The following is a 12,601-nucleotide window of genomic DNA, read 5'->3' on the forward strand; positions in this document are numbered from 1 at the left end:
ACAAGGATAATCAAGGGACTGGAGCACCTCCTGTATGAAGATAGGCTGATAAAGTTGGGGCTGTTCAGCCTGGAGAAGAGAAGGCTGCATGGAGACCTCATAGGGTCAAGAGGGCCTATAGGGATGCTGGGGAGGGACTCTTCATTAGGGATTGTAGTGATATGACAAGGGGTAATGGGTTAAAACTTAAACAGGGGAAGTTTAGCTTGGATATAAGGAGGAAATTCTTTCGTGTTAGGGTGGTGAGGCACTGGAATGGGTTGCCCAGGGAAGCTGTGAATGCTCCATCCCTGGAGGTGTTCAAGACCAGGTTGGACAGAGCCTTGAGTGACATGGTTTAGTGTGAGGTGTCCCTGCCCACGGCAGGGGGTTTGCAACTAGATGATCTTAAGGTCCTTTCTAACCCCAACTATTCTATGATTCTACGATTCTATGAGTGTTTCAGATGCCAGTGAGTTACCTCAGGCTGGTAGTTACCACACATCATACAGAAAGGAGTATTAATTACTATTAACCTGTGGTGCAGAATGCACTGATGGGCATTGTTCAGTGGAATTCAGCATGCCTATTTCTTTTTATATTTATGTATACAGCATCGTATATGCTGTATATGTATATAAATCATAATTATATAATAATAATAGCATCATATGTATATAACGCATACAGCATTGCACTGGGACCCAGACAGCAGCCGGTAAAGGTCATGGAAAGTGGGATGAGTGCTGTAAAGCTGGAAGCACAAATATACACATGCACTTCTGTAGATGCAGGAGGTATAGGCAACAGGAATTGGAGATGAAGTGAGGTGGAGAAAACACATTAAAGGTAAGAACATAAATCACATTGCAACTGCTTATGAAGGAGGACAGCTTGGGAACAGAATTACCATCTTCACTGCCAGAATGTCTATGTTTCTCCTGGCAGCAGACTTCATGGGAATATCTACTTATTTGAGTAAAATATCAAAATAGATCAACACAGAGTGCAGGTGGGACAGCTCTGTTAGGTAACTGGTGTTTCACAATTAAATCAATTTCCACCTCCTTACATGAAAGAGAACTAGGAGAGATGGCAGAGATTGCAAGATGAGGAATGATTTTCATGTTTACTGTCATTTAAATGTCAAATTATATTTTCAGTTACACTGTTATAATCTTTTTTTTTCTTAAGCCAGTTGGGGCCAGAAAGGGAGCCTGGGAAAGTGCAAGAGAATTCAGTACATTGTGTTAGTTCTGCCAACCCTAAATTGAAGGAAGGAAGTAGCTAGCTAACATTGCAAGAGCAGTGTCCTAGAATGAAGGAAGCTTGGAGTCTGTAATGATGTGACTATAGCAGACTGCAGGAATCCCTTCCTTCTCTTCTCTGCATCACAGGGGAAGGCTCCAAGAGGAAAAAGCTATTGACAACAGAACAGCCAGCCTTTGGGAAGAAAAAGCATTTAGCCTGGGGGAGTAAAGATTACTATTCATTGATGCCTTGGATGAACATAAGCATAGTCATGGACAGAGGCAGGGATTTATTGTTTTGAGCATGGATTGTGTTTATGCCAGAAGGGTGGTCTTAATGGTTTGGCTGGATTGCTAAAGCACATCTGCGGATGCAATCTCCAAACAATAACATTGAGCTAGTGATCACATCCCCTACCAGGATGATAGGGACAGATTACAGGGCAAAATTGGGAATAACACACCTTGTGCAGTCTAAGGTCATTTGACTCCTCCATCCCAAATGATTGAGGAGCTTAATCACCAAGAGCAGAACAATACTCATGCATAAAAATAGCATACCTGTGTCCAGTCAGAGAGAAACCACTCACTGGGACAATCCTCATTTTTGCAGACTTGCTGGGTAACTGGCCTTGGTGTGGAGCAGAAGGTTTCTGGCAGTTCTAGCAAGCTTCCATCCGCCAGATGCTGCTTACAAAGTGTATCTCGCTTCTGGACACCATTGCCACATGTCTGTGAACACTGTGGGACATCAAAGTCAGCCACACATCACTCTCGCACAATGGCAACTTGCAGCAAATATTACTTGTGAAGTTGGGTAGAAATCAACACTCAACTTTAGCCATGTAGAAAATATATATATATAAAGTAATTCAGAGATGTCAAAGCAGACTTCTTTTATAAATGTCAAAAATATTTTAGACAGTAGAAGCAGTGTATTTTGCTAATATCTAGAAAAATTGCTTCAGTATTTCTGAAGTGTTCTGTTTTCAGATGTTTGTACAAAAGACATGGAAACAATAGGTGAGAACGGCAGTTACAGACATGGAAACATTGTCCTTTCCTGTAACCACCAACTGAAAAATGAGACACTTGCACATCATGTGGAAGATCTACATCCTAATATGTCTGTCTGAGTTTTGACTGTGCTACTGACAGTGCTGAAGAGAGTGGAAAAGTCATCTCCAGCAGCAGATGATTCAAGACCTGCATTTCTGAGATTTGATTAAGAATATTAGATAACTACTTCTAAAATAGTTAGCCTGAACTACATATTCAAATTTAGCTTTTCAAAAAAGGTGTGTACTGGCAAGAAAACAAATGGATATTTGAGAGTGTGATAAATAAAAATTTTCCCACTTTATCACTTTGCCTTTTCTTCTTTTTGTAATTTTCTTGTTTCTTGTTTCTGACCTGCATGAGGTCTGTTGCTGGTGCAGCTCAAAACTTAACTGTCAAGCCCAGAATTCCTGTCCTTGAACACTTCTTTCACTATGGCATTTCTCTGATTTTTAATTCATACAGAAGCTGTATGTCAGCTGCAATTTGCTATTAATCTCAGTAACTGGTTTATAAGATTAATATAATAAACCACTAGATATCCAGGCACTTCTTTCATACTTATGGCTGACATGACAGCAGTGTGTACTCTTTCCAGAAGGTAAGGAGGAAGGTTTATTTGCACCAAAGTGAACTGGAATTATTAATATCAAGAGAACCCACCTCCCCTCTTTCTTTAATCAGATATCCCTTTCTGTATCCATTTTCTAACCAAGCAGGGCAGGAAGTTTTGAACAAGTAGGTTTAATAGCTTTCCTGAATCTTTTTTGTAAACTTGATTGCTCAGTCCTTTCTCCTGAGGATCCTTTTCTTGAGACTGATGAAAGCTCCCCAGTTCTAGCTGGACTGGACTAGCTGCTCTGTCCAGCTAGCTCAACTCTTTTTCTCCTAGCAAAGAAGAAGGGGGAGCTTGCACTGCAGTGGTGTGACCAGAAGTTGCTTATAGCTTGCAACATGGGAGTTATGCTTGAAAAACAGAAAACGGTATGAAGAAGTATTAAAACTTATACTCAAGGAGTTAAAAAGGGACTGTTTTAGAAAATCTTGCAGTCATGAAGGATCCTTCTCTCTCACATAGACAGAGCTGCATGAACTAATGCCTATTTATTTAGGATATGCATTTTCCTTGAAAGATAGAAAAGGAATGTAGAAAAAAAATATTTATATTCCACTGGGTTTGCTCTCTAATGAATAAAAATAGTTTTCTTCCTGCTTACTTAAACTGCTACAAAGATCAAAGGGTTAAAAAAATTAAGCAAGTAAAACAATACTTTAATTTTCAACAAAACATTTATCAACCTTTCATTTGAAGATAATTCATTCCTAAGGAGAGAGTAAATCAAGAAAAATATGACTAAAGGTATTACTGCAAGATTGCCTACCACTGTCATCACATACAGGAGCCAAAATGGGTTAGTCATTGTATGAATACAACAGAAGTATGTTCCTTCTGTCAATCAGTCAGATCTCAGGAAGTTTTCATGTCCTTCCATTGCCACTAGATAAAATGATAAAATAGATCTTTTCTTGCTTCTTGCCCTTCAGTCACTTACACAACTTTGTTCTGTGAAGAATAACTTACTACTCAACACCAAACTCTATTGGTAAGTGCTAGAGAGAGCCAAATGCAGTAATGTGATTCATCCTTTCTGCAAGAATACTCTTCTAGGCCAATCCTGGACTACTGCACTTCAGCTGTGCCTGGACTTACATTTCACCTCTGGAGCCTACACTGCCCTGGGGTCTTTGCTGATTTTTCTGTAGTGCAAGCTTCCAGCCCTCGCATTTTTCCAAGAAAAGGGGTAATCAATAACAACAACATCTGCTTGTGTTTACAGAAAATATGAAACAGTAGTTTTTTCAGGATTCTCACTCAAATATTTCCCATCTGACTAATGTGCTCTGCTGTTCAAAATGATCCTACAGCACCATTACAATAGAGACAAGTACTGTATCACAGGGTGCTTGTATCACAGGGTGGTTGCATCTCACTCACACAAGTAGGTAAAATGTGGCTGAACTGTGTCTCCTGATATTCCTGCTCCCCACAGCTTCTGAGCAGAGCCAAGCCCAGTATCTCCTAACACTTCTTTATGAGGGATCTGAGACTTTGACAGGGTACCAACTACCAGAGTGACATCATCCCACAATGCTCCCTGATTATGCCTAGTTCAGCAATTAGCTTAAACAAACATAAGTCAAGGCAGACACCAAAGATGAAAACCCATAAACCCAAGTCTGCTAGCCAGTCATTCCTGGTTTTGTGCTGCCTTTTCCCGTATTCTGGCATAAGTATTTGTGTGGCTCTGAAGTGAACACAAATGTGGGAAATTAATCTCAGTTAAAACTAATTATATTTCTGGCTAGCTTTAACCAGGACCGTTGCGTGATTGCATGGCACTTCCGGAGCTACAAAGGAATGGGTGTTGTAAGGGCAAGAAACAGATTCCAGCAGCAACTATTTTCTCCTTTAGTAGCAGTCATTGTAAACTGCTGGTGAAATGGTGGCCTTGGTACCTCCCACAGTAGTTATTCCTTTAGTGTCCCACTCATACAACGATGTGTGAATGATAAGTAAAATTAAGAACTGATGGTCACCATTGAAATCAGAGAGGGAAAGCAGGACATCCTTCTGCCTCAGCACATGCCTATGAGCATCCACACACATGCATACAAGGAAGAGGATTCAGGCAAAACCACCATTTCTATTGTTTGTGAGGCAGGGAAGCTAGTGTCTTTCAAACTTGTGAAAAAAGGCAATTATTAATGAAAAATAATGGGCTAAACAACTGTTTCTCAGCATGATAACTGTTACTGGTTTGGGGCAGTAGCTGAGTGTTTGAAAGTATGTCATTTTATGGTAGTCCTGCTTACAAGGACAGTTGAGGAAGGGATTGTCCTACTCCTCATCTTTCCCAGGCCATGCTCATCTCTTCCACTGCCATTTGCTCAAGGTGGTGGGACTACAGCTGTACAAGTTTTGGCCTTACTCTCAAAAATGAATTCTCTGATACTACTCTACAGTAAGATAAAGCATCTGCAGAGGGACTAAATTTTTTTCTCAGCAGGTCTTCCAGTTGCTTTCTAAGGCTTGACACTTGAAGACTTAGAAAGGATTTTTTACAATATTGAGGAAAAATAGCCAGGGAACTATATGAAAATGTTACTTGTTTTCCCACGCTACTGTGTTGTCAAGCCACTGTTCTAATTATCTTTGGAGCATAATTATTTTTGGAGCAAAGATATCCCCAAACAACTAAAAAAAAAAATGCGGAGACTGAAACTATGGCGCTTAATTCAATAACGAACCAAAGGACAATGAATATTTAGTAGAATCATATAAACACAGAACAGTTTGGGTTGGAAGGGACCTTAAAGACCATTTAGTTCCACCCCCTCTGCCACAGGCAGGGACACCTTCCACTAGACCAGGTTGCTCAAAGTCCCATTCAGCCTGGCCTTGAACACTGCCAGGGATGGGGCAGTCACATTTTCTCTGGGTAACCTGTTTCAGTGCATCACCACCCTCATAGAGAAATTTTTTTTCCTGATGTCTAATCTAAATCTCCCCTCTGTCAGTTTAAAACCATTCCCCCTTGTCCTATCACTATATGTCCTTGTAAAAAGTCCCTCACCAGGTTTCTTGTTGGCCCCTTTTCAATTCTGGAAGGCTGCTGTAGGGTTTCCCACAAACCTTCTCTTCTCCAGGCTGAAAAAGCCCAACTCTCTCAGCCTGTCTCCATAGGAGAAGTGCTCCAGCCCCCTGATCATCTTTGTGCCCCTCATCTGGACTTGCTCCAGCAGGTCTACGTCCCTCCTGTGCTGGGGGCCTCAGAGCTGAATGCAGTACTGCAGGCAGGGATCTCATGAGAGCAGAGCAGAGTAGAAGGGCAGGATCACCTCCTTCGACCTGCTGGTCACACTCCTTTTGATGCAGCCCAGGATACGGTTTGCTTTCTGGGCTGTGAGCGCACAGTGAAGCCAGCTCATGTTCATTTTCTCATCGACCAACATGCCCAAGTCCTTCTCCTCAGGGCTGCTCTCCAGCTGGTCTCTGCCAAGCTGGAAATTGAGATTGCCCTGACCCATGTGCAGGACCTTGCACTTCACACTGTTGAACTTCATGAGGTTAGCATTGGTCACCTCTCAAGTGTGTCAAGATCCCTCTGGATGGCATACTTTCTCTCCAGCATATCAGCCGAACCACACAGCTTGGTGTCATTGGCAAACTTGCTGAGGATGCACTCAATACTATTGTCCATGTTGCTAAAAAAAGAGTTGAACAGTACTGGTGCCAATAATGTCCCCTGAGGAGCACCAACTGTCACCAATCTGCATATAGGCATCTAGCTGTTGAGACCAACTTTCTGAGGGCAACCACCCATTTACTAGCGGGTGTTTGCCATTCGAGGTTTGCAGAGTAGATATCGATAGGGACCTGTAGAAAGGTGTTCTGAGTTCAGCTGCAACAGTTATTTTTCTCCTTTCTAGTAGCTGGTGCAGTGCTGTGTTTTGGCTTTAGTCTGAGAACAATGCTGGTAACACAATGTTTTAGTTGTTGCTCAGCAATGCTTACCCTGGTCAAGGAATTTTCAGTCTCTCATGCTTCTGGCACAAGAAGCTGGGAGGAAGCAGGGACAGGACACCCAACCCAAACTAGACAAAGGGGTATTCCATACCACAGCACGTCATGCCCAGTATATAAACTGTGGGGAGTCACTTGGAAGGGCGATCACTGCCCAGGTAGAGCTGGATAGCGGTCAGCAGGTGGTGAGCAATTACATTGTGTATCACTTATGTTTATGTTTTTTTTTTCCTTTCCCCTTTTAGTTTTATATGGTCTCCCCTCGTTATTTACATAATAATAATGATAATAACAATAATAATCATAACAAAACCAACAACAATATTGGTAATTATTATTATTAGTTTTATATTGTACTTTAGTTACTGGACTGTTCTTATTTCAACCTGTGGGGTTTGCATTCATTCAATTCTTCCCCCCCTCCTGCCTGGAGGGGGCAGTTAGGGGGATGTGAGCAAACAGCTGCATGGTTCTGAGTTACGACTGGGCTTAAACCATGACAAAAGGAAAGATCATATCCACTTCCCTCCAGAGGCACAGTACTTAAAGCAAGATAAACATCCTAATGGATTTAGCTAAGAAAAAGAACTATTTAAAAATAAATAGTCTTGATTCTGTAAAGAGATATTTAAAAAATTGCTTGGAATGTTACAGCACTGATAATTATCATGTGTTTATCTGCCAAGAACACTGGGGCTTCTAATGGCATTTAAGTCAGACAACCCTTTCTTAAGTTTAAATCTTGTTTTGTTTGTTTGCTTGAAACTATTGAATGAGAGTGCTCTGAAGAGCATGACAAACTCCGCAGATGATACCAAAGAAATGGCTTCAAATCAGGCTGCGTGGCGACCAGATGTTACCCTCCAGTGTTGGTGAAGTTTTAAATAACCTTCCTCAGGGTGAAGAGGGCACTTGCCTACATGGCCCTCTGTCTTCCCGTATGTGGGAAACCCTCGGAAGGATCTGTGGAGAGGGGAGGTGTTGTGGATCCCTTAATGTAAAGAAAGAATTTCTTCTGCTGGAGGGTCCATGGCATCTTTGCAGCATAGCTGGAGCTCACCTCCAAGAGAAGTCTCAGCCACTTGCATCTTGTTCAAATGACCTTTTCCCTCACACATTTCAGGAGCCAACAGCTGTAGTAATTCTTAAGTGCAACACAGTCTCCTGATGGTGCAGCTTTTCACATGGAGGTCATCGAAGGGAAACGTGTGACACTGAACTGCGAGGCCTGGCTTTCTACAGGATGGAAATAACTGTACAGAATTGGTGGTGTAAAGAAGGAAGACAGATGTCTTTAAAAACTGAGAGAATGGAACTTAATTTTAATGGACTAGGCTTTTTTTTTTGTTTGTTTTGCTTTTTTTTCTTGCACTATATTTATCTAAACAGAGGCAGAAGCCAGTAAGTAGAAAAGTACATTTTTTGTGCTGTTTTCTCCTGGTGAAAGGTATGCACAGGAAATACTCAGTGCCCAAGGGATGAGGAGCTGACATAGCTGGTCAGCTTGCAAAGCCTGTGGAAGAGCAGCAGAGCTATGATATGACCTTTGTTAAGCTGCAGCAATGACCTGCAACCCAGGTTCTTTCTCTCCACCCAGCCAGAGAAGGTAGCAGCTAAAACAAAAGGTGTGAACTGAGCAGCTTGATTAAACTCAGGATTAATATGCTTATTAAAGACTTCATAATTGATTGAGGTCCCTCCTCCCTAAGATCTGCTACACTTTTCAGAAAGATAGCATGTAGGAGAGCAGAGAAAAAAATGGCCAAAACATTATTTTAGACAGGCAGAAATATACGTATTCACATAGTTGAGGAAGATTTTCAAATTTTGAAAAATGTCTGTTTTACAATAGCTCTAGTCGTAACTATTTTGGTACCATTCTAGGATGGCTTATAGCAAATGGTCATTGTTAGAGGAAAATCAATTTTTCAGGAAGCTGTAACGTATGTCTCTTCTGATTGTTCATATAAACTTACAGAAAATTTATTTCTGCAAAGACTTTTTGCCAATTATAAGATGTTAATGAGCATAGGCACTCGTTCTAGCATATGCTAACTTTGAAATGCCTTTATTATGCTGTGTGCTAGTAGAATACTATTTGGTATTTACAAATAAAGCATTTATGAGTATAGCTAGAAATATTCAAAAATACAACTAAGCAAATACATGTATGTGAACATCAGCAGACAAATTAAAGCATGAAATATCACTGAATTCTTTTAAACATAGGACTAACGCTATAGGATAGTTATCTAGATTCGGCAGAATGTCAGTGTGACACAAATCTTTGCTACTGGGTTGGCTGCCCAAACCCAGAGCTGACCCATAAGTACAGCTTCACAGACTTTTCAACTGCATTTAGTAAGTACTTTAACATCTCCCTGGCTGTTAGGAGGGAGTTTATAGATGGAGACTGTGTAGGAATATGCAAGCACCATATTTTTCTCATAGGATGAAATGAATTTTGCATCCAGTAGAATCAAAGATTTAAATAGGCCTTTTGCTTGCACCTCCACCACAGCAAATATTTCCTTCCCTCATGATGACATGGCAGGATCCTTTCTTCCTGTGCAATGTTATATCCAACAGAAGCCTCTTTAAGGTTTTTTGAATTACACAAGTGTTATTATTTGCAATCAGATGGCAGCAAACAAACTCATTTCAGGTTGCATTCCAAAGATGGAAATTCTTGTACAGATCCATTGGGTAGGAAACAACTTTCAGTGTTAGGGTAAATAAGGTATCCATCTCCCATAGGGAAGAGCCTAACACTCATTTGTGACTCTGAAAGATGAGGATCATTTCCTATCCTGGACTGAATTATTATTTGAGAATATATGGAATACTCAACACGCTTTAGAGATTCTCTCCTTCTTGATCCTTATAGCTTTGTATTCCTAGAAACCTTGACATTGCTAACCCAAATCCACTCATGGCAGCTGACTCTTATATTCCATGTATTTTTGTCTGGAATCTACAGCCAGATATGAATAATTTACATTAACTTTGCATTAGAAGTAGGTATAGTCATTATTTACCTCTGAAAATTATGCATTTGTAAAAAGGCAAACTTTTTCAGTTTTTGAATGGCTTCTTGGAGTGATTAATGAATCCTCTTGATGGGCTAAAGCAGAATGCTCCATCCATAATGCATAAGTAGCTACTTTTAACTGTCATAAAATGAGATTACACATACATTCTTACCTCTTGCCATTCTGTAGGATACCAGGATGGTGGGCAGTCAAAGCGATTACAGGCTTGCACAAGGGATGGCTTAGGTTTATAGCACAATTCATCTGCCAAAATGATGGTCTCATTAGTTTCTCTTGACAGCAGATGAGAACAGAAGACATTCCGTGTCTGCAATCCAACCCCACAAGTAAGACTGCAGGTGCTCCATTTCCCAATCTCCCACCTGTGAAGGGGTCAATAGAGAAAAACCTTAAGCACAGAATAAAGTCACCTGAAATTTTCTCTTTTTGCAATGACAGATGCCAAGAAGAAGCAGTAAATGAAAGGAATTCTTCTTTGATCACTGTCACCCTTCTTGTAATTGCAGGATGAGGCTAAGGTTATTTACTGTTCCTCTGCATTTTCAGTTCTTGTCAAAAGTTCTTGGACTTCAAGTCTTTGGGACTCCTGCAATATCATGGGAATAGTCTTGTGTTCTAAATAAAATGTTTTTGGTGTGGAAGAGACTGGCCACTGTATTTCGAGACATTGGATATAATCAACTGGCTTTTTTTCTGTCTTTAACAACAACAAAAAGAAGAAGATATTAAGAAAGTCCATACAGGAAATGCATCAATGAATTGCTGAGTGGGAATTTCTTCCAGAAGGTCCAGTTGTTGGTCTCCTGACTGACTTTTCCTTGCAGTGGATGTAGGGGGTGCTAAGGTCTTAAGAGATGCAATGGAAGAGCATGAGGATAGGTCTTTTTCAACCCCTGGCTGAGCACCTGTCACTGAACAGGCCCTTCTCTACATTAGCTATGTAAATCCTGCATCAGCAGGCTTGTTGGTGACTGAATTTCAGTGTCTATAACATTAAAACCAGATTTTGCTCTATGAGCTCTATTGAACTCACCCTCTAATTCTTTCAGCCATACACAAAAAATTGGTTAAAATATTAGGCCTTCCAGTCTTGTTCTCTACAAGAATGCACTTCAGAGATATGCAAAAATATGTACACAAAAAAGTCCTGTGTTCAAAATGAAAATATAAGAAAATAATCTTCACATCAACTTTATGTAAAATGCTACACTGGCCTGGACGTACTCCCACATGCCAAATGAAAGCGTGAGAGCTAGACACTGCCACTTTTTCTAATTCTGAAAACCAGCTTCTTTTTTGTGCATGACGTTATTGAAACTGATTGCTGGGGAAGCAAATTAAGCATTCAGGACAAGGAAGACTCAAAGAACCTGCCCTTGAAGAAACAAAGCCAGGCAGAAACTAAAGAGACTGATCATGAAGAAAGACACCCTCAGGCTTCAAGCAGAATTGAGGCAGACAGTGCAGGAAAGTTATGAAACATGCATGAAGCATGAAGCATGCTTCAGCAGCATGAAGCAGAAATTGTGGAAGAAGCAGAGGAAAACCACTCTGAGAGTCTGAGATCAGCAGTCAACAGAAACAGTTCAGCACGTTTAAAATGCATCATGTTAGTAAACACATTATGGAAATAATCATTCAGGGTTTTGCCATCTTACAGTCACAGAACAATTGTAACTTCTTTATTTTACAAAGCTATTTTGAGCATTTGTTCCCTCCCTCTCAGTAACACCCATAACAAATTGAAACCACCAGTAGGTAAGAAATATTTTTTTCCTGCCTATATGTTAATGCTGATGGACCAAAAAGCCACGTTAGTTCCCTTCTGTGCTCCATCTGCCCATGATATCTGCTGATTTTATAACAGGAGAGGATATGTTCTGCGCATCACCACAAGCACTTAGAAGTTGCCCTGGCTGCTTTCCAGGCTATAATACACCGAAGGCCACTAAAGCCTGATATAGGTGCCGGGAACTATTTAGCTGTGGAATAGGAGTGACATCTGGCAGCCAGTTAAACTAATCTGGAGCATGTTCTCTATATGAATGATCTTGGGGGAAAGGTCTTCCCAGATTTTCCCGTAAAGTTGTCAGTCAGAATTAATGTGGATATCAGCTACCCTTCAGTTTTGGCACAATCTAAAGTAAGATACTTGAGTAGGTGCTGAAAATAAGGCATTTTCTTATTTCAGAATCTATTTTGATACGTGGTTAGTTGCCAGAGTTCCTTTATTCAAGTGATGGTAATAGCTGTTGCCTCCACTACTGGTAAAAGTGCACAATGTTTCTGTTGGTAGTTCAAATCTCAGTGGCTAGCCGGCCACATAAACTCTTTGGACATCTTGGCTTCTGCAGAAGAGGGTGTCTGTTTCTTCTTCCAGGAAGAAATGGTATATTTCAGTAAAGAGAAAGGGTTTGTTTTTCCAGTATTTGAAATTTCTTTTGCAGGTTGTATCTACTGCCCTATCCATAACATTGTTTTGTTCACAATTCTTTCCAGCTGCTTTAAACAGGAGATTCCTTAGAGGTGCTCAGGAAGTATGAGGTCACATTCTTTCTTACCCTTGCACTTTCATAGTTCCCAGTGTCTTTTATGGGCTTTCCTACATGGAAAGTAAAGAATGTAGAGACGTGCAAAGTAGAGTAGGCATGTGCAAGTAACCAAAATCATAAATG

At 40.6% G+C, this 12,601-nt stretch overlaps 1 protein-coding gene across 3 annotated transcripts in view; it reads right to left on the minus strand.

Annotated features, from left to right (window-relative positions):
* Positions 1-12,601, minus strand: part of ADAMTSL1 (ADAMTS like 1) — a 405,845-nt gene that overhangs the window by 44,077 nt on the left and 349,167 nt on the right. For all 3 annotated transcript variants that reach the window (XM_061470878.1, XM_061470875.1, XM_061470877.1), the window contains 2 exons: positions 10,078-10,288; positions 1,791-1,970 (listed from right to left, as the gene is read on the minus strand). In XM_061470878.1, the coding sequence (XP_061326862.1) occupies positions 1,791-1,970; positions 10,078-10,288 (391 nt within the window). The remainder of the gene's footprint in view (positions 1-1,790; positions 1,971-10,077; positions 10,289-12,601) is intronic.

The sequence above is a fragment of the Pezoporus flaviventris genome, unplaced genomic scaffold (assembly GCF_033815535.1).
Source record: "Pezoporus flaviventris isolate CSIRO_AGI_PZ_B2104156 unplaced genomic scaffold, CSIRO_AGI_Pfla_v1 ptg000064l, whole genome shotgun sequence".
In the NCBI taxonomy this organism is placed as follows: domain Eukaryota; kingdom Metazoa; phylum Chordata; class Aves; order Psittaciformes; family Psittacidae; genus Pezoporus; species Pezoporus flaviventris.